The sequence below is a fragment of the Gobio gobio genome (assembly GCF_949357685.1).
Source record: "Gobio gobio genome assembly, chromosome: 24".
Lineage (NCBI taxonomy): Eukaryota > Metazoa > Chordata > Actinopteri > Cypriniformes > Gobionidae > Gobio > Gobio gobio.
Genome location: NC_137120.1, coordinates 19,452,892 through 19,475,668, shown reverse-complemented (window position 1 = coordinate 19,475,668; position 22,777 = coordinate 19,452,892). Strand labels below are relative to the sequence as shown.

General features: G+C 40.8%; 1 protein-coding gene across 2 annotated transcripts in view; it reads right to left on the bottom strand.

Moving 5' to 3' along the window:
• The window catches only part of arhgef3 (Rho guanine nucleotide exchange factor (GEF) 3), a 175,024-nt gene that overhangs the window by 96,458 nt on the left and 55,789 nt on the right, over nt 1–22,777 (bottom strand). The window contains exons 1-2 of one of the 2 annotated variants that reach the window (XM_079808302.1): nt 6,739–6,890; nt 683–745 (exon numbers count right to left, since the gene is read on the bottom strand). In XM_079808302.1, coding sequence (XP_079664428.1) covers nt 683–745; nt 6,739–6,771 — 96 coding nt within the window. In that variant the 5' untranslated portion in view covers nt 6,772–6,890. Of the gene's footprint in view, nt 1–682; nt 746–6,738; nt 6,891–22,777 lie in introns of those variants that run through there. The other variant, XM_079808301.1, reaches the window with a different exon arrangement.

Sequence of the window (22,777 nt, the reverse complement as noted above, 5' to 3'; positions counted from 1 at the left end):
AAGTTGATTACACTGTTTTATCATTGCTTTTGTAGTTAGGTTTAGTAACTAGCCATTTTTTGTTACTTGAGGCCAGATTTACTAACAGCTTGCTCCAGCGCAAACTCTCTTTTGGCGTTAAAAAACTGCTGTCAGGATTGACTAAAGACAAAAAAATGAGCGCTGAAAAGATGTTGACAGGGTTGTTTTTGCGGCTGATCTTGTTGCATTTGTAGGAGTTTTATCCGGCTGCGTCTGTGTCTATTAAGTTGCGTGTCGTCAGTAGATCACGCTAAGAACTTTCCACTCTCATCGCGCTTTTATGGAATTGCGCTCTCACGCTAATATGCCCTGTTTAGTAAATCCGGCCCCTGGAGTTCATTTTCTACTCAAAATGACACACCACCATTGTGTACCAAGTAATGAGGTCTCTGTGTTCGGGTGGGTACCACGTTACTTCTGTATTTTAATGATGTATTTTATGTCGTAGTCTAGAATAAAACAAGAAAAGACATTATTTCAGACATTTAACCAAAAACCCATTCAAAAAACCCCATTGACTTCAGGTCGATGGAACCAGAAATGCCAAAACTACACAAATATGTCATCCCTGAAACACAATCAATAATGAATAATTAAGAGTGATTCATGTTTTTACAAGCTCAGTGCATTATGAATTACACATTTGCAGTAAGTAACTCACATTGATGTCCAAACTGCACAGACTGAGCGAGTCCACATCTCTCTTCCTCTGCTTCCTCTTCTTCTGTAAAGACACAAATGATAATCAGTTGAGTGCTATACATTATCACCACCTAACAGAATTTATGTTTCATAGCACTTGCGTGTTTTTGATCCCATGGATTTTATTATTTTGAAATTGTCATGTAGAAGTTGATATAGTATATAATATAAATAACTATCACACAACAACACAATATAAAGCTTGTAGGTTCACCATGTTGAAATTAAGTATATTTTCAGCATTTGAAAAATATGTCAGTAATAAATGGAAAAGCAAAGAATGAGTGGAAATACTCTTAAAGCGGTGATGAATTGAGAAATCAACTTTTCCTTGAGCCTTTGATATATAAAAGTTCATCGTGATATAAGAATATCCAGTAAGCTTCGGAGCTGAAAACTTCCTTGTTAGTCAAAGAAAAGCTTTTATTGACACCAGGCCCAGAAAAGCTCAATCTCAGAATATGTTGACCCTTGATGTCATCGTATGCTGAAACGCTGCCTCAACAGATATATATGTACGCCTGATTCTGTAGCCCCACCCACCGTCTCGTGGAGCTAAACAGATTGCGCTACAGAGCAATAAACATGCCGAAGATAGCAAGATTTTGCGCTGTGCCTGGTTGTGGAAGAACACAGTCGCTGCATTAGCTTCCTTCGGGTTCTAATATTGGAAATGTGTGGTTGAACTTTATTTGTAATGAATATTCAGCTCACGTGGGGAAGACATTGCACGTATGTTCATTTAACCATGGATTCGTTTGTAATCAAGAGACTGGATTTGCAGACAGAATGAGATTACATGAATGAATGAAGCAACACACTAATGTGAGTAAAATTTGTTTTATATGTGATAGTATTGCATTGTTACAGATCAAATACAATGTTACATGTCTAACTAAACATAACTTACCACTGTCACAGGGCTTGCAAAGCCCAACGTCCCAGGGCTATGTGTTTTCCAGACGGGCTACCAATACGTATCATCTTAAATAGTGAAATAACATTCCTTACTTGATGTGCGTTGTTCACTCTCTTGACTTGATATTTGAAGGAAAAACACAATCGCGGAAGTTTTGATCATGCTCTGTCTGAATGTACTTGGCGTGCACATATATCCACTGATCGGGCGGCCCAAGTAATATAAAATAACATTCATATTAATTGCGGGTGGATGAGAGATAAATCAATGTGTTTGTTTGATAAACACATTTGCGAGCCCTGAGGGACGAATCATTCCGGCTGCCGTTTCTCCACACGCTTTCAAAACAATGCCTCACGCGTACTTATGGGGGAGCCGAAGCTCATTTAATATGCAAAGCTTATCCAAACAGAGCAGTGGGTGTTTACTTCCAAGTCTTCAGTGCGGCACGCCCATAAAAATCGAGCGTGTCTTGAGAGAGGCTCAAAACCAGGGCAGAAAATAGCCTGTTACTTGTTCATGTTTTTAATGTAAAAAGTAAAAACCATGCAAACGTCCCAAGTAGACCTCAGACAACAGTATAACATTTTTTAAAAAGCCAGTTCATGACACCTTTAATCTGTTACAGCCAAGTGTATAACTTTTTATCAAATTATATTTATTTTTGTTAAATAATTTTTTATTGAAAATTCATTTTTATATAAAAAAACATTTATTTTCCTAAAAAAAACAAGACACACATGCATTTATTTTATATATTTATATCATAAATAATTATTTTACATATAAATCTAAAAAAAAATCTTAAATATACATGCATGTGTGTATTTCTATATACATAATAATTATACACAGTACACAAAAATACAGTATATTATGTAAACACAAAATTTTATTTTGGATGCGATTAATCACAATTAATTGTTTGACAGCACTAGTAAAAATAAAGTAAAAATATTATTTATTGTAAAGATCATACCATACTTAATCCATATATTTTCTTTAAACTTAAGGAAAAAGGTTCAAGCAAAAATACAACTCAAACTAAATAATTTCTTTTATTTTGTTTCTATGTGGAGTGCTATACAAAACATGTTTAAACTATGACTATTTTGAAACTATGATTTTTGATAAGACTAATATAAAAATGCACTTTAAATAATTCTAATAATCTCATTTATAAACTCAAAGTCATTTTTATTTGTAAACTCAAAAATAATAAAGGATTTTTAGGATACTCAGGAATCAAAACACTTGCACAGAACAACCAGCTAAAACGCAACATAGACGGAATAAAGACTAACAGAAAACAAACTCAATATATACTAACCCAAACCAATCAAAGAAAAAAGAAACAGACGCTACAACTTAATCAACCAACAACCATGGCAACAAATGCAAACAAGGAAACAGAACAGGAAACCAACTCAAAGTCCAAGAGAAACAGACCAAACGGGACAGTGGCAAAATGTACAGCATTATATTGCAGAAAAGAATGTAGGTCTACATGTTTTTCAAAAAGAACACGAGAAGCATTGACAGTGTCTGAAAATATTTCTTTCAATATTTTCTTTCATTAAACCTGCAAATGACTATAACTCATTCCCTTAGACCTGTCGAACTAGGGTTAATGACAGATTGTTCACTTTAAATGCATTTGACCAATTCTAGACCAATTGTACATAGTCAATAAAATGTTTATCTAAATCATGCTATCTGTTTTTTAATGGTCAATTCTATTGCCGGTTTTGTTATTGTTGCTCCATAACTGTTTATTCTCCATGACAACCAGCACCACGCCGAGTGAATATTTACATGAGTTCGAACAATAGAACACGTGATGGTCTGGAAGCGGCTGCTGTGTTGCTCATGACCCAAGAATAACATCTGCTGTATTTGTCCCACCAGTGCCAGTACATTAGATTTAGAAGAATACAGTATAATTATTTCAGGTGTCTGTATGTTCAGAATGGAATACTAGTGTGTAGAACATTCTCTATACTGACTAATATTCTTAAATAGTAGGCCTATGTAACAAAATAAAAACATTTACTTGGATAATGTACTGGTCGCTGTAAGATAATGTACTGTAATTGACATTATTAAAAAGCACCACATAACATACTGTATAATAACATAATACATGACATATTAACTGTCATAACAATAATAGTCTGCATGAGATGTTTGCAATATTATATATTCTAAGTCTTCTGAATCTGCATATTGGTTACAAGTTATGTAAGTTACAAAATCAATTACTTTTTTCAAGAAGGCTTAACTAGAAAAGTAACACACAGGGTTTCCGCGGGTCTTAAAAAGTCTTAATTTGACCTTCCACAATTTAAGGTCTTAAATGTCTTAAACTGGATCCGAAAGTATTTCAATATCATGGCATTAAATTAGGGCCCTATGATTTCTGTGATGCAGAAAACGGGGATGGAATTGCAGAATCCATTCATAAAAATGGAATTTACTGTATAATGCAGCATGTCACGGAATTTGTCAAATTTTGGATGAGTACTTATGAACACTTAAAGGGATAGTTCACCCAAAAATGACAATTCTGTCATCATTTACTCACCCTAATGTTGTTCCAAACCCGCAAGACTTTCATTCATCATATAAAGCGATCAAGTCTCTTCAGAAAATTTAGAATAAACATTCATATGGATTAGTTTTATGATCTCTTTATGAACTTTATGAGTCAAAGTGTTAGACTATCAATGGAGGGACAGAAATCTTTCCCATTTGATTAAAAATATCTTCATTTGTGAAGATGAATGAAAGTCAGTAAAATTTTATCTAACCATTAAAGCAGAGTCCAGAAATCTTTTTACAGAATAAACTACAAAACAAAAAAATAGGGCTCTAAATTTTAATTGCAAAATTAAATTGCATGCACTGCAAAAAATGATGTTCTTCCTCAGGATTTTAGTTTTCCAGTACACATTCAAAACATCCTTAAATCAAGATACATTTACTTGAGATGCAAAATTAAGTGAGTTTGTACTTAAAATAAGAACAAATATCTGCCATTGGATATGAAAATTAAGTTTGAATTAAGTTGATTTTTATTAACTCATTGGCAGATATTTGTTCTTGTTTAATCATCTCTCAAATCACTTTCACAAGATTTCTCAAGATTTCTTATCTCAAACGTTAAGCAATTTTTTTTTAATTAATTAAAAAGTTAAAGAGATCTGTCACTAAGAGAGAAGTGTCACTAATAAAACTCATTGTGTGCTTAGACATTTACATTTAGAGAACATATTGACGTATGTTTCCTTCAATTTATTCCTTAAGCTTTCTTTAATTGGTCTTAAAAAGGTCTAAAATTTACCTTCATAAAAGCTGTATAAACCCTGAACACATTACTTTTAAATTTACAACAAAATATCTTTAAAAATATAACTTTAAAATCCAAAAATGTCTATTTCAGTCTTTAATCATTGAAAATCTTGACATCTGGCCTAGCTTTCCATGGAACAAATTATTCTTCTGGGTCAGATCTTTTGAATGAATTGGTTGGTGTGGTTAAAAAAAGTCTTCCCACTGTTTCTAATGTTTTGGTTTGTTTGCATTTAATAAATATAAATTGCTTATGAATTGATCCATGCTTCATCTCTCCTTGACTGAACAGACCATGATAGGATTATTAGTGAATACCTTTTTTAGTTCCGGGGTGAGAACTCAAATTTTAGTCTCTTCCTCATACAAAGCTATGGCTTCAGAAAACTTGGAATATAGCATACTTTAACGCTAGTTTTATGCCACTTTTGTGGTGTTTTCTTGTCCTTTTTGGTGCTGCATGAAGAAAAGTACTAAAGAAACTTACATGTTGACCTATGGAAGAGAAAAAGTCAGATGGGTTTGGAACAACATGAGGGCGTAAGTATACGTGTATCACAGTTTCCACCAGTTCTGTTTTCTTGATCATCAAATTACCATATATTTAATGATTTCTGAAGGAGCATGTGACACTTAAAACTGGAGTTGTGATGCTGAAAATTCAGCTTTGATCACAGGAATAAATTACAGTTTAAAATGTATTCACTTAGAATACAGCTATTTTAAATTGTAATAACATTTCACAATACTACTGCTTGTACTGTATTGTACTGTACTTGGATGTAATAAGTAATAAACAGGAAATGAACACTATTAATGTTGCAAAATTCTTCAACTATAAAACAAATGCAGTTTCAGCTGTAAAGCATCAATAAAAATTCAATCATATCATTATTCAGCTCAATTTACTTCAGTGTTGATTAGATTTAGCTCAATAACAATGTCAATGTTGCAAAGTTATGAAGTTATGAAACATTTGGGTGATTCAGTTTTTTTCTTCGCCAAACCAGCTGTAAGAACATTTACATGGAGAGTATTGCTGCTTTCATCCACTGATTGCACTCAATGACAAAGAAAATCATTATTATTCCACCGAAAAATAATACATAATCACCTAATGTATCACAAACAACTTCTGGACACAGTAAATACAACGGGAACGTTACATTGCATCTGGAAGTATAATGTTTAGGGAATCAAATGTAAGAGCTGTAACAGTTGCATAACTACAATCCCAACTTTGAACAAGCCTAACAACCATACAAACCCAACAAATAATAATTTCAAACAATTATAGCAAGAAGAATTTTTAAAGAAACATAAAGGTGTAAATATTCTCAGACTATTCATCTGCCTGCACACTCTTAAAAATAAAGGATCTTTATTGGAATTTACGGTTCCATGAAGAACCTTTAACATCCATAGAACATTTCCATTCCACAAAAGCTTCTTTAGATTTTTAAAATGTTCTTCACACTTATAAAAATGGTTCTGTATGACATCACAGATGTTTTACCTAGACAGCAATGAGGTAAAATGGAGAGCAAACTGAGATTTTGAGGTTTCTCCAGAGGAAAAAAGACCCCAGTAATCACATGTCTCCTCTTTAGAAGAGAACTTCTCTTCTTTCAGACTGTGATACCAGCTTAGTCAGATGTCAAAACGAAATTCAAAATCTTCCAATGCCCAATGATCTGAGGTATGCCTTCCACATTCATTTATAACTTAATAACATGCTCGCTCACCTTCTGATGGATGAAAAGGCAGCACCCCATCATTGGGCTTCACAGCACTGTTCCTCAGATACACGACACCCCCAAAAACACCTTCACAATCTCCCACCATGGAGCGCTGACACCTGTCTAACCCTCAGCCATGTGTGTCTACAGATGTGTGTGTCAGTACACAGAAGAGCAGCAAACAGGATGTTCTGGAGGAAGTGTGTCAATGCTATATCGGGCCGAAGCAGGGTGCAAGCTTTCAGACTACATCTCGGCTTGTGTTTGTCTGGGGCCGGTGGCGTCAAAGGCCACTTCAGTGAGACGAACAGCATCCTGTTACAGGGAGGAATAGTACACAATCGCTTTTCCACCCTTCTCACCCACATTATCCAGAGCTGCTGGAAAAAAAACCTGGGCTTTACACTAGAATTATAACATTTTTGGTACAATTATTATCTGAATAATTAAGTTTTGCTGCAGGATAAATCCTAATTGTTGATAAAAAACTTAGTAAAATATTATTACAATTTAAAACTGCTGTTTTCTATGTGAATATATTGTAAAATGTTATTTATTCCTGTGATCAAAGATGATTTTTCAGCATCATTACTCCAGTCTTCAGTGTGCTGATATGCTGATTTGATGATCAAGAAACATTTCTGATTATTATTAATGTTGAAAACGTCTCAGGTTACTTGCGTAACCTATGTTCTCTGAGTAGGGAACGAGACGCTGCGTCACTTTATGATGTAATGGGAACGCCCTCTGTGTGTGCCGATTGTCTGAAGCCCTTATAGAATCACGGCAATTCATTGGCTGATGGTGCGGGCGCCATCCCGACGCTCTGACGTCGCCACATTATACTGGCGCGCGCGCCATCTTCTCCTCAGATTTCTCTGCCGAAAAGGAAGGCCTGTCAGCAGCGCGAGGAGCTTGGCAGCGAACGCAGCGTCTCGTTCCCTCCTCAGAGAACATAGGTTACGCAAGTAACCTGAGACGTTCTCTTTCATAGGTTCACTCGACGCTGTGTCACTTTATGACGTAATGGAGACGATATACCACACACGCCAAGCTAAAGCGAGCCATATCTGGCTCAAAGAATACCAGATAACCTGCATGGCCAGGTTAAGCAGATAGGACATGCAAACCCGGAGCCATGTTGAGATCCAAGCTATAGAATCTCACAAACGTGTGCGGGGAGGACCAACCTGCCGCTACACAAATATCCTCCAGAAGAGCCCCTCTAAAAAGCGCTTGAGAGGAAGCCACACTTCTGGTAGAATGCGCCCTAATGCTAAGAGGTGATGGTATACCACGCACCTCATAAGCCAGCGAAATAGCCTCCGTCACCCAATGGGAAATCCTTTGCTTCGATGCGGCAAGCCCGCGGCGGCCAGCACCGAAGCACACCAAGAGCTGGTTAGATTTCCTCCAACCGTTGGATTGGTCTACATAGCACTTCAATGCTCGAACAGGGCAGAGCAGATGAAGTTTCTCGTCCTCCTCCGAGTCAAAAGGAGGGGGATGAAAGGAGTGTAGAGTGATAACCTGAGAGTGGAACGAAGTGGACAAAACCTTGGGCACATAACCTGGCCTAGGGCTTAAGGTAACCTTGACTAGGCCAGGAGCAAAATCCATACAGGTCCCATTAACAGAGAGAGCCTGTAGGTCGCCCACTCGCTTCAAGGAGGATAATGCTAACAAAAGAGCAACCTTGAGGGGGGGGGTTCATCTCCGAGAACCAAGTCTGGGACGGCCAGCGTGGAGCCACCAGCAGGAGGCTGACCCCACTCTCTCTCACTCTGCACAGAACCACCGGAATCAGTCGGCCGGAGAGCTCAGAGAAAACCAGAGTCGGCACTGGGACGACTCCTTCGAGGCAAAGAGGTCCACCTCCGCTTTGCCGAACACTTCCCAAATCTGAGATACAGTTTGAGGGTTCAGCATCCATTCTCCCGACCTGAGCTTCTGCCTCGACAGGTAATCTGCTGCGAGGTTCAAGACTCCGGGTACATGGACTGCTCTCAGGGACAGAAGTTTGTCCTGAGACCACAGGAGGAGACGGCACGCATGCCTGTCCAGGGTGCGTGACCGTGATCCCCCTTGGCGATTCACATGAGACACCACCGCCATGTTGTCTGTCCTGACAATGACATGATGTCCCATGAGGGAGGGGAGAAAGTGCCGAAGGGCCAGGGACACAGCTCTCAGCTCTAGGCAATTTATGTGCCAAGAGAGAACTTCCCCTTCCCAGACCCCGCATGCCGGTCTGCCCTCGAATACCGCACCCCAGCCGGTTAGAGAGGCGTCCGTCGTGGCCATTTGGCGACGAAAAACAGCCCCCATAATGACCCCCTTCCGAAGAAAGAGAGGGTCCCGCCATACTGATAGGGCGCGGAAGTAGCCGCGCGACACCTTCAGTAGGCAAAGGGCCGATCCTGTTGACCGAGCCCCTGAGCGTTTCATCCACCAAAGGAAAGGTCTCATGTGGAGCAGTCCCAGGGGAAGCACCGGGGAAGCTGCGGCCATGAGACCCAGAAGCCTGCGACACGTACCCACAGAAACATGATGGCCGAGCCTGAAGCGGGCCAAGCATGTTATAATACTGGAAATCCGAGCAGGGGCCAAGCGGGTCTGCATCGGAACGGAATCCAGATGAACACCTAAGAAGGTGGTTTGCTGAGCCAGGGTGAGAACGCTCTTGTCGGTGTTCACTCTCAAACCAAGAGACTGAACGTGCCAAAGAACGACATCTCTGTGGTGAGTCGCCAACTCCCTGTGTTAATAATTTGCTTTGTATTGTTTGCTTTATTATTATTATTATTATTATTCATATTCCTTTATATGATTACTTATTTGTATTTCTGCATGGTATTTGTTTTCCAGCTTTTCTTTGGTTTCATTTATGTTATGATAACGAAGGTCTTTTATTTTGACATCCGGTTGAGCAGAGGATGTGGATATATTGAGTGTTGTTCAAACAGTTCAGGATGGAACGAGGCCTAGATGCACAAGGTCTTAGCATCGACGGTTCACGGTGCAAGGAGTTTTTAGCTTCTGGTTTAAATGGAGAACAAGGTACTGTCTTTGACTTCTGTTGTCCGTGTGTTTTGATTTTGTTTCTTTGTGTAAAGATTGTTTGTTTGTAGTGCTGCAGTATGTTTCGGTACGTTTTGAATCATTTAGTTTATTTGTTTGTTTTCATGTATGTATGTTTCATGGTTTATTCATTTGCTGTTTTTGTTTTTTGTACAAAGCTCTTACGGGTTGATTCCCGCGATGCATGATGGCGATGTTTATGGTGTCCAACGATGATCGCAATAAAGTGTGGGAATCACCAGTCCAAGACTCAATCCAATTATTAAGCCAGGTAGCTACAGTAAGAGCTTGCCATCGTCGATCCACTGTGTTGCTTCAAGGAACGCCATGGCTAAAGGAGGAGCTTTGATGTCGGAGCGCTCGTCGGGGACAGTGTGATTGCGTTCTTAACGGATCAAGTTTCAAGCAACGTTACAGCGGATGGCTCTATGAATCTACGGGGAGCGATTTGACCGATTTAATGAACTGGCCAAGGCAAAGGAACTGTTACAAGTTGTTTGGTGGATCGCAGTGAGTACCAAAGACAAAGAAATTGATTCTGAAGAGATTCTTTTCTCGTTTTTCCCTGATTTAAAGGGCTATGAACATTGCTGCAATTAATTTGCCTATGTATGGACTAACGTGTATTGAAACGTTCAGTTTCACATTTAAGGGTTAATGTTTTAGCACATGTGGTAAAGGTGAATCTGCTGAACATATGTTATCAATCAACTTGAATGTGAAATGAGAAAAATGTCGTTTTAATGTAATTTTAGTGAAATTTAAATGCAAGAGAAAATGTCAAAGTCAGATGCAGGTGCAAAAGAGGCCGATAGGCAACTTGATGGTCAGGTAGAAACTCAAAGTGAGAGTGCACGCCGTTCAAAGCGCATGCATGTTCCTACTGAAAAAATGTTAGCTTATCAGAAAGAAGAGCTACAAAAGAAAGAGAAAAGGGTTGAATCTCTATATAATCATTGGAAAATAGAAGCTTGCAGTGCACGTGAGCATCTTAAATCAGATGCCCTGCAGACTCCGTTAGCTATTTTGGTCGACACTTTAGAGGCGGCCAAGAACAAAGTTTTAAATGCCTATGATGACTTTAGAGAGCATGTCTCACCTGCTATTGAAATGAGGAGAAAAATGGACGCATGTGAAGCGGTAACAGCTGACATTGTTAAAATTGTTTATGAGAGAATATCAGGTGTAGATGGAGATTTTAATGATGTAAGGGAGAGAAGCCGTCTTCGCACCTTATTAAACCATCAATATGCCCACTCAATTTTTGGTTCAACAGTTTCACGAGTCAGTCAGAAAACTAGTAATTACTCTAGTCATCCCTCTGTCATGTCAAGCTTAGAAGTCAAGCGAGTAGATGCTGCAGCAGAAGTAGCGGCCAAGCAAGCTGCGTATAATGTTCTGCTAGAAGAAGCAAAGCAAAAGGAAAAGATAAACCAGTTAGAAGAACAGCACAAAAGAGTCATTGATGGTGAGTGGAAGGAGCTAGAGCGAATTCGAGCACAAAAAGATCTAAAAGCAGCCCAAGCTAAGTTAGAAATCTATAGTCAAGAATTTGAGAAAGAAAAGATTAATTCACCCAAAGATTGTTGTGGCATGAACGGATCAGAGTCTGATTTCCCTCAAGAAGGTATGGCAAAGCAAGAAACGTCTCAAAGGGTGGGTCATGAAACCAGAAGGGCGACAGTTCAAGCATCAGTGACTGACACATCGCTTCTTGTTCAAGCATTTCAAGACGGCATGGTTATGAGCAAATTGCCAGTACCAGAACCTCCTGTCTTCACGGGTGACCCCATTCATTTAATTGAGTTTAAACAATCATTTACAGCCCTTATTGACAAGAGAACCATTTCTTCTGCTGATAAGATGTTTTATCTCAAGAAATATGTGAGTGGTCCTGCTAGAAACGCTTTAGAAGGAACTTTCTTCAGAACAGATGACGAAGCCTATCAAGATGCGTGGTGCAGATTGAACAGTCGTTATGGCCAACCATTTGTGGTTCAAAAGGCGTTCAGAGAAAGGCTGGCAAGCTGGCCTAGAATTCAGCCAAAGGATGCCATTGGTCTTCAGACTTTCTCTGACTTTCTAAATGCATGCCAGGGTGCCATGCCACATGTCAAAGGCCTTCAAATTTTAAATGACTACCAAGAAAATCAGAAACTTGTGTTGAAATTACCTGATTGGGCAATTAGCAGATGGAATCGTCAAGTCACACAATCTCTTTCTGAAAACCATGAGTATCCCACTTTTAAAAAATTTGCTGCATTTGTGTCAACTGAAGCAGAGGTTGCTTGTAATCCAGTTACCTCCTTTCACACTCTCCGTGCCGCAGAACCTGTAAATGAGAAGGCAAGTCTGAAAGAGACCAACAGAAACAGAGTAAGAGTTTTCAGTACTCAAACGAACGTAGAGAGTCAAAAAGTTACCAAACCAGTGAACCTTTGCACAGTGTGTGCTTTGTCAGAAAGGTAACCATCAACTTGACAACTGTTTCAGTTTTCTCAGCAGACCATTGGAGGAGCGACGGAAATGTGTCCAGGAAAAGAGGCTTTGCTATGGATGTCTCAAGTCTGGCCACAGCGCTAAGGAATGTCGCTGCCGTCTCACTTGTAATGTTTGTAAGAGGAGACATCCAACTAGTTTGCATGATGAGAACTTTATAATGGCAATTAAGACTTCACTTCCTGCTGTTCAGTCTCAAAGTGAATCTAATGATGTGATGAATGCAGTGGCCTTAAGTGTAACTGGAGAACAGCGAAGTACGTATACTTCAATGATTGTACCTGTCTGGGTGTCCACAAGGCAGAAACCAAGCTGTGAGAAACTGGTGTATGCGCTTTTGGATTCACAGAGTGATACCACATTTATTGATAAAGAAGTGTGTGATGCTTTACAGGCAACAACGTTTCCAGTGCAATTGAAGCTCACCACCATGCTTGGAAAAGATACCGTTCTGCAAAGTGACAGAGTGTCAGGACTTCGAGTCAGAGCATATAAGTCCGGTAATTATATTGACTTGCCACCTATGTACACCAAGGACTGCATACCAGTTAATCGTAACCACATTCCTACTCGTGATGATGCTAAAAAGTGGAATCATCTTAAAGTCATTGCGGACAAGATGCCACCATTGCAAGACTGTGATGTTGCTCTTTAAATAGGCTACAATTGTTCAAGGTCGATGACTCGAGAAGTAATAACAGGAGGAGATGATGATCCCTATGCCATTCGGACAGACTTGGGATGGAGCATAGTAGGTTGTTCTTCGCCCTGCCTGGAATCAGTGGGCTGTGTCATCGCACTACGGTTAAGGAGCTCCCTTCTATCACTCCAGGTGATGTGATTTGTGTCCTCGAGAGTGAGTTTAAAGACACTGAAGAAGAGAGTGCAAAGGTGTCTCAGGATGACATTCTTTTTCTCGAGAAATTGAAGGAAGGGATATGGAAGAATGTCCATGGCCATTATCAAATGCCACTTCCGTTTAAGGTGAGACCCAATTTGCCAAGCAACAAACAATGCGCTATGGTTGGACTCAATCATCTCAAAAGAAAGATGCTAAAGGATGAGTTGTATAAGGAACGTTACAGTGAGTTCATGAATGAGATCTTTCAGATTGGAGATGCTGAGGAAGTGCACAGTAGTGGCAAGGAAGGAGAAACCTGGTACTTACCTCATCATGGTGTCTTCCATCCAAAGAAGGTTGACAGAGCCAACAAAGTCAAGTCTAATCACATCAGTACTGTATCAGAGCAACAAAAGGCGAAACTTTGCATAATCAAATGTCTGCAATCTAGTTCCTACAAGGATGAGCTGAAAGAAATAACGGGTGGGAGAAGCGTCTCGTCTCGCAGCACCTTGTACCCTCTTGACCCTTTCATGGATGAAGATGGTGTGTTAAGGGTGGGAGGTAGGCTTTGCCGTTCAACCTTTCCAGACTCTGTGAAACATCCAATAATAATTCCTAAGAATCATCATGTCACAGAAATGATTGTTGCTCACTTTCATAACAAAGTTGCACATCAGGGGAAAGGATTCACTATAAATGAGATTCAATCTAATGGCTTTTGGATCCCAGGGATCAACAGAATTGTAGCATCTTGCATCAGGAGTTGCTTTGTTTGCAGGAAACACAGGCGACCTATTGAAGAACAGAGAATGGCTGATTTCCCCTCAGAGAGAGTGGTTCCATCATCTCCGTTTACATATACTGGCATGGACTGCTTTGGCCCATTTCTTATCAAGCAGGGCAGAAGTGTTTATAAGAGATACGGTCTTCTCCTTACTTGTTTTAGTTCTCGTGCTATACACATCGAAATGATTACTGACATGACCACAGATTCATTTATCAATGCTCTGCGTTGTTTTATTGCCATAAGAGGTACTGTGCAACAGATAAGGTCTGATCAATGCAGCAACTTCGTTGGCGCAAAAAATGAGTTGAAGGATGCACTTAAGGAGATGGACGTGGAAAGAGTGACAACCTTCCTACTGGAGAAGCAGTGTGACTTCCTTATGAATGCACCACGTGCAAGTCATGTTGGTGGTGTGTGGGAACGTCAAGTTAGAACTATAAGATCTGTGCTGAATGCGACTCTTGCACTTCATCCAGGAAGGCTAAATGACTCCTCTTTACGAGCTTTCTTGTATGAAGCAATGGCCATTGTGAATAGTAGACCGCTTACCGTGGATTGCTTGACTGATCCTCAGAGTCTAGCACCAATTACTCCGAATCATCTACTCACGTTAAAAACGACTGCTGCTTTGCCTCCACCAGGAAACTTCATCCGGGAGGATGTGTTTGCACGGAAAAGATGGAGACATGTGCAGTACTTGGCGGAACAATTTTGGAGTCATTGGAGGAAAGAGTATCTTGCGAGTATAACTGCCCGACAGAAGTGGAATGTGACTAGGAGAAACCTTCAAGTCAATGACGTTGTTATTATCAAGGAAGAGGAAGTGCCTAGAAACGAATGGAGGCTTGGCAGGATAAAGGACGTTGTTGTTAGCAGTGACGGGCTTGTGAGAAGGGCCAAGATTCTTCTAGGTGACTCGAAGCTTAATGCAAAGGGCAAGCGTATTAGTAAACCGTCCATAATCGAAAGACCAGTGCAAAAACTTGTTTTATTAATGGAGGGACATTAGGATCTTTCAAGGGTTCATCACTTGGTGTGATGTTTGCACTCATAATTTGGTGGGAGTGTTAATAATTTGCTTTGTATTGTTTGCTTTATTATTATTATTATTATTATTATTCATATTCCTTTATATGATTACTTATTTGTATTTCTGCGTGGTATTTGTTTTCCAGCTTTTCTTTGGTTTCATTTATGTTATGATAAGGAAGGTCTTTTATTTTGACATCCGGTTGAGCAGAGGATGTGGATATATTGAGTGTTGTTCAAACAGTTCAGGATGGAACGAGGCCTAGATGCACAAGGTCTTAGCATCAACGGTTCACGGTGCAAGGAGTTTTTAGCTTCTGGTTTAAATGGAGAACAAGGTACGGTCTTTGACTTCTGTTATCCGTGTGTTTTGATTTTGTTTCTTTGTGTAAAGATTGTTTGTTTGTAGTGCTGCAGTATGTTTCGGTACGTTTTGAATCATTTAGTTTATTTGTTTGTTTTCATGTATGTATGTTTCATGGTTTATTCATTTGCTGTTTTTGTTTTCTGTACAAAGCTCTTACGGGTTGATTCCTGCGATGCATGATGGCGATGTTTATGGTGTCCAACGATGATCGCAATAAAGTGGGGGAATCACCAGTCCAAGACTCAATCCAATTATTAAGCCAGGTAGCTACACCCTGGAGTGGGCCAGAATGAGCCAATCGTCCAGGTAATTGAGAATACAGATGCCCTGGAGCCTCAGCGGGGCCAGAGCAGCCTCCATACACTTCGTGAATGTCCTCTGTGCCAGGGCGAGGCCGAAGGGAAGGACTTTGTATTGATAAGCCCTCCCTTTGAAGGCGAACCTGAGAAACTTCCTGTGTCGCCTGACGACCTGAATATGGAAGTAAGCATCTCTAAGGTCTATAGTAACGAACCAGTCCTTCGCACGCATCTGTGACAAGATAGCTTTGAGTGTTAGCATCTTGAATTTCCCTCTGTAGAGGGCGAAGTTCAGACGACGAAGGTCCAAAATGGGACACAATCCGCCGTCCTTCTTTGGAACCAGGAAATAGCGGATGAAGAAGCCACATTTCTCTTCTGCTAACGGAACCTCCTCTATCGCCCCCTTTAGGAGGAGAGAAGTAAGTTCTTGTTGTAGAACAGAAGCCTCTGAGGCGCTGTTTACTACAGTTTGAGTGACCCCGTCGAAGCGAGGAGGGTTGCGGCAGAACTGAAGTGTGTAACTTAACAAAAGTGTGCCGGAGGACCCAGGATGATATCCCTGGCAGAAGCTTCCACTCGTGGGAGAAATTTGACAGAGGGAGTGGGGTGTTGAGGTGCGGTGGACATACCTGCAATAGGAGAGTATGTGGCGTCCTGGCACGGAGTGGGAGATATCACAGCCGGAGTGGGAAGGCTGGGCCGCTCTGATTCCGGGAGAAGACCGAATGTGTCTCCGTCTGAACGAGCGGATGGTGCGCCAATCAGACGTGAGGGGAGAAAGCAAAAGGCGTCTCCTTCCTTCAGCGCCGGAAAAGGCGTGGGTCGGACCAGTTCTGTATTCCGAAGCGCGCAGAACGGCTGCTTCCAGGATCTGGATATTTCGCTGTGCAGATCGCTGAAAAACGGCAGCTTCCTCCGCGTTGGCCTGGAATTAGGTCTTCGACGAGCTCCGCGTATGCCGCTGAAGGCCGCGCTTCCTGGCCGCTAGGCTTCAGACAATCAGCACACCCAGTCGTCATTAAAGGCAGGCCCGAAATCCTCAGAGTAGGACGCTGCGGTAAACACGACATCATCCAGTCCGAAGGAAACCGCGTTGCGTGCCTCCGGGCTGGAACACAAGTAGTCGTGTGAAAACTCGACGGGCGGAGTCCCGCGCACGTGCTCGGGGGAGAGAGGGAGATAAAGGGCGAGGCCCGTCTGCTCGCACTACACATCCTCTAGCTCTACATCCGAACTCCAGGTCGCGGATCCAAGAGAGGCCTGCGCGGCCTCGGGAGCGCGACGGGGAAAAACGGATGACTCCCTCTCAAAAATCGCGAGCCTCGAGCGGAGGGTTTTGAGAAGGAGATTATCACAAAATTTGCATTTTGAAAACCCCTGAACCGCCTCGCATGCGTGTGAAAACGGGGGTCGTTCGCGATGAAGTAAGTGCACGGCGACGGGCAACGACGAAAATCCATGGCACTTCACCGCAAGGAGAAGAATGTTCCACTATCCGCAGTCGCTGAAGTGCTGGTGATAAAAGTCGAATGAAATCCAAGATATTTGGGCCAGAAAAACCGAAACCGAAGGGCATGAAATGGCCGCTTCGTGAAGGCAGAGAAATCTGAGGAGCAGATGGCGCACGCGCGCCAGTATAATGTGGCGACGTCAGAACGTCGGGGTGGCGCCCGCGCCATCAGCCAATGAATTGCCGTGATTCTATAATGGCTTCAGACAATCGGCACACCCAGAGGGCGTTCCCATTACGTCATAAAGTGACGCAGCGTCGAGTGAACCTATGAAAGAGAACATAATATTTTTGGTCAAAACTATGATATACTTACCCTAAAGTTTTGAATGGAAGTGTAAGATACTTGTATTCAGAAAGGATACATTAAATTTATCAAAAGTGACAGTAAAAAAAAATCTATTTTAAATAAATCCTGGAAAAATAAAAAATAGTAACATAATAATAATTTTAAACATTATTATGAATTGATAACTATTGAGCAACAAATCATCATATTAGAATGATTTCTGAAGGATCACGTGACGCTGAAGACTGGAGTAATGATGCTGAAAATTCAGCTCTGATCACAGGAATAAATTACAGTTTAATATATTAAATTACAGTTTAGATTCTAAACTGTAATTTAATATATTAAATTTAATATATTTACTTTGTGGAGCTGTACCTGCACTGCCACAGTTTAGATTATTTGTGTACACTTAGAGAACAGTTAGCAACAGGAAGCCAGAAAATCCCTGCTAAACACACTTCCTGGAAACAAACTGTCTTCCTTTAAGCATTTCCTGTTGAAGAAGCACGCTGTGTATCTGATGCTGCCTTTAATGCATGCTGGAATTATCATATTTACATGACAAGTATACATGAATGTCACTGCAGTGTTGTAATTACCAGTGGGATTTTCTTTGATTTTCTTAGTTTCTTTTAACCCTCAGAGCCCGACGGCATCGCCCACGACGTCACACGGCACCTCCGATAAATATCTATATTATTTCATGAAACTTTTATCGATTTTCTTACCGTTTTTTTCAACAGAAAGCTAACGAGCTAGCCATCACGGGGGTGTCTTTGGTGTCTTTGTAGCCTTTACAGAAGGTTTTCTATCCAGCCTGGAACATGTGCATCTTTTTGGAGTTGTTCAGCAATAAATCAAAACGCTTACATCCAAGATATATCCACTTAATGTCCATAATTTATAAATTTTCCGTCATTTTTGCCGCTAGCGCGATGCTAGCTGCCATTTTGGATGTGGGTTTGACCAATGACAGGCTGATCCGTCATCCACGTTGGTGTGCGTCATTACGCATGAACCACAGCTCTGTTATTGTGGATAGAGAGAGACGCACGGCTAGTGTTGAGGAGAGAGAGAGAGACGCGCTGCAGTTTTGAGTAGTTTTGAGGAGAAAGTTTGAGGAGAAGTTCCTGATATGAACTGTTTTGAGGCTTGGCACCAGTAAATATCCAAAATCCAAAGAGGTCAAAAGCGCCTGGACTTTTTTTGGAAAAATGTAAATAGTTTTGGTTCTGTATAAGTTATCATGTTTATTCCTGAGTTCCAGGACTCCAAAGACTTGAACAAACTGTTTTCCAGAGGAAATATGCTTAGCTTTTATTTATTTGTGTGTGTTTTCAATAAATATTTGAGTGATTCAATTTCCGTTTTATGTTTTCATTTGTCTTTATGGTCCCATAACTTATTTTACATTAAGGTGACATCAATGCAACACAAATATACTGACAGAGCAACTTGTCTTGAAAAAAAAGAGGTGTGTCAATTGTCTGTGCACAACAGGGTTGATGTTTTACAAGCTTTTTTAGTAAATAACACCAGGCGGAAAATTAATTGTAAAAATACCCTTAGGTCTTAAAGGGTTAAAATGGAAAATAATTGGTGTTGGTTAATTGTGAATATTGACAGTACGATTAGGATTTTTTGGTGAGGCCGTTCACATGACCTTTTAAATGGGGTCTCAACTGGAACTACAAGTGTATACAGTTACGGTCACTGCACTTAACTATTACACCCACATTGGAAAAATTCAGATACGGATCCAGTTTATATATTTTCACATGAAAGCTGCCCAGATACGATTTGAATATCAGTGCACTTCAGGCTCACAATGTCACATTCAGCTGTGAACATAGCTGTCACAGTTGGGTTGCAATAAACGAGTAGTAAAGGATTTAAAAGCAGAAGTTTAACTTTTTATTAAAACAAAGAACTCAGGGCACAGAAACACAAACTCGCCCTGGAGGCTTCCTGTTCTGCTAAGCCACACCCATGTCAACCTCCAGTTCAGTGGGCAGGGAACCTCTGCAGTTCATGGGGCCAGGGCAGCGCCGGCAGTTAAGGGGGCCAGGGAGGCTTGGCTTGGCCACTCTGGCCGAGGGCGTATACCCCCCCCTTCAATTTTCTTGGGAGGAGCAATGGGGTTATGAACTGGAGTGGGCTTTTGGGCTGGAGCAGACTCTGGAACGGGCTCATGGGCTGAAGCGGATTCTGGAGAGGGCTCATGGGCTGGAGCCAACACTGGACTCTGGTCAGGGGCTGGAGCCAAGGTGTGTGTGGCCCAAGCACACATAACAGCAGCAACATAAATAGTAAGGATCACCTCTTCGATCCTACCAGGGCAGACGAGAACTTCTCTCACAACAATGGACTGGGGAATTTCTCTCAAAGGAATATACTGTGGAACTTCTCTCACAGGAACGGACTGGTGAATTTATCTAACTACAACAGACAGGCGAATTTCTCTCACTGGAACAGAATCGGGAACTTCTCTCACAGGAACAGATTCGGGAACTTCTCTCACAGGAACGGACTGGGTAATTTCTCTCAAAGGAACAGACTTGGGAATTTCTCTCACTGGAACGGACTGGGGGATAGCGTACTGTATACTGTCGGTATCCACAAATACTACTTCTACTGTCACACGACACAAAAACAAAACAAGCTGTGGTTGGTCACTTTAGGGATGTGACGGTGAGGAAATTTTCCCACCGGTTAATTGATGTGTGACAACACCGGTAATACCGGTATCACCGGCGGAGGCTTTTAAATCACTAATTCTATCTAACCGAAAGTAACATGCACACGACCGCTCTGAACTGAAAACGTGCCAGTGCGCACACACCGTGAATGACAGCTCGTCTGTAAATGCGCGCTCTGTGAGGCCATGGGTGCGTCTCAATCAGTTCCCTAGTTCAGTAGTCAGGGCACTGATCAAGCATTGATCAGTCTATGATTGAGATGCACGCCATGAATGAATAACAGTTCGTCCGTAAAGCCTTGTTTGCGCGCGGCAAAAATAAATGCACGCAGTCAGCGTAGCGCGGAGACTCGCACTGCGGAGCCAGGCGAAAGTAAACAATGCACGCTCTGTGCGGCCGTGCACATTTTACTTTCGGGTTTGAATTAGCGCCAATTCGGCTGCGGGTTGCTTGAATTGTGGGTTCATTAGCCTATTATTTTTAATGAAAAACACACCAACAAAACAAATGACAAACTCCCTTAAATAGGCGCTTTTATGTTTCGCTTTGAAACCAAATCTTCCGCGATCATCTCAGTCAGCTGCTCACTCTTAAATCTGATGAATGACTCCTGCCGCTGCCGAGACTCACGGTCGGATCCTGCTTTATTAAGCAGATACGTTCAGTTTTTATTAGTATTGTCTGTTATCTAACTGAATTAAATTATTTTATTACTATAAAAAAATCAAAAAGGCGGTGGGCGGTGCCACGGTGGGCAAGTGATGTAACCGGTGTTGAGTCTGGACACCGGTAACACCGGCAACACCGACTATCGTAGCAAGCCTACTTTACATGTTGGTCTCTTCCGGTGGTGATTAAATCGCTCGAGGTTGCCAAATAACAGTACTGTTTGTTGGTTAGGTAGCAGGCGTTCCTACTTGAAAATTTGATTCATTCGAGCGAATCAGGTTTGCCTCAAATCGAAAAAGATAAAGTGATGTTTAGTGTCTGGATTTTTTAATTTTATCCCACTATTAGATGTTTTTGAACATTCAAGACAAGCAAATTTTATTTGTATAGTGCTTTACACAATACACATTGTATCAAAGCAGCTTCAAAGTAATTCATAATGTGTTTATATATAAGCATATTTCAAAAGTGGATTTTCCACATTGACAATGCTGTCTGTCACTGAAACTCTTCCACTGTCGTGAGCAAACTCGACCTCAACTGTCCTTATCCTATCTGATGCGACTGGCATGGTGAATCACCAGATCCTCCCATCCACCCTCTCTAAAACAAGGCATCAGAGGCACTTTTGTGGTTTTGTCGGTTCCTTTAAGGTTTCCTTGCGAGAAAGGGTGTCTGAGTCCCATCAGCTAATCACTGGGATGCCTCAAGGTTCAGTGCTAGGACCCCTTCTCTTCTCTACACAACCTCACGGGGTGCAATTATAAAGGCACACAAATTCTCCTGTCACTGACACGCAGATTATAGATCTGTATGCAGCTATTTGCTTTTCATTAGCAAATGGCGTTAGTATGATACTCAGCTCTATATTTCTTTGTGCCCTGATGAAACTAACCAATTCACAAAATTAGCGGAATGCATAGCTGATTTCCTACTGCTTAATTCTGCTTTCAATATTATTATGATAATTAAACAATAAATACCATTTTGGCACAGTCTTAATGTTTCTTCTGAAACTCTAATGGAGACAGATGAGATTACTAGGGTCTTTTTCTCATATTTTTGACAAAAATCATTTGATTTCTCTGTAATTATCAATCATATTACATTACTATCTAATTTAAATTTTTCTTTCCTGTAGGCTTAATTGTGCAGAGAATATAGATTTCATCACAGACAAGATGAATTCAAGCTGTGACACTTCAAAACTATAATCTGGAATCAGATGGCATTGATGAGTAATGAATGAAACTGATGTGTTAATGTGATCTAAGGTATTTTATTAACATTACATGTAGGTCACAATTGCAAGAAAATTTTATGGTGTTATCTAAAGTGATATGGAGTCATAAACCCAACATTTCTTAATTACATTGGCAAAATTCATAGCTGACCTTGTGGTTTCATTTATTTTTTTAAAATCTGAAATGATATGGCTCAGCCCTTGGACTATCTCACGGCGGCAGATCAAGGGAAGGCCGACAGAGGCATTTTGAAGGGAGTGTGATACCAAAATTATCAGACGTCCCATGAACCTTGATATAGTGACATGATCAGAATTTATGTTATTTGTTGGCCATTCATGAGCAGTCTAGTCAAAGGCACAAAAATAAAAACTATTAAAAACTATTATTGAAAAGCACAACCCTGCTAAAAAAACCATTATGAAATTTTCATGGAGGTCGGTTGATTTTTGTGCTGGTCTAGCTGTTCCTGAGTTGATCAACTTTTACTCACAATGCATGCACTTTCTGATAAAGCTGTTTTTACACAGGAAGATTTGCTGGTTAAGAAGGCAAGTTAAGGGAAGTGAGGAAATGTAGTTATCTTTGTTTTTGTTTCTTGCATTCAGTCATATGCTAGAGACACGCATTTGTTTCAGCAGGTTATCATTGGGACATTTGGTGGGTGGAGTGACTTTACTAATTCTGTAGCTACACAAAATAAGACATCTTCAAGTAAGAGA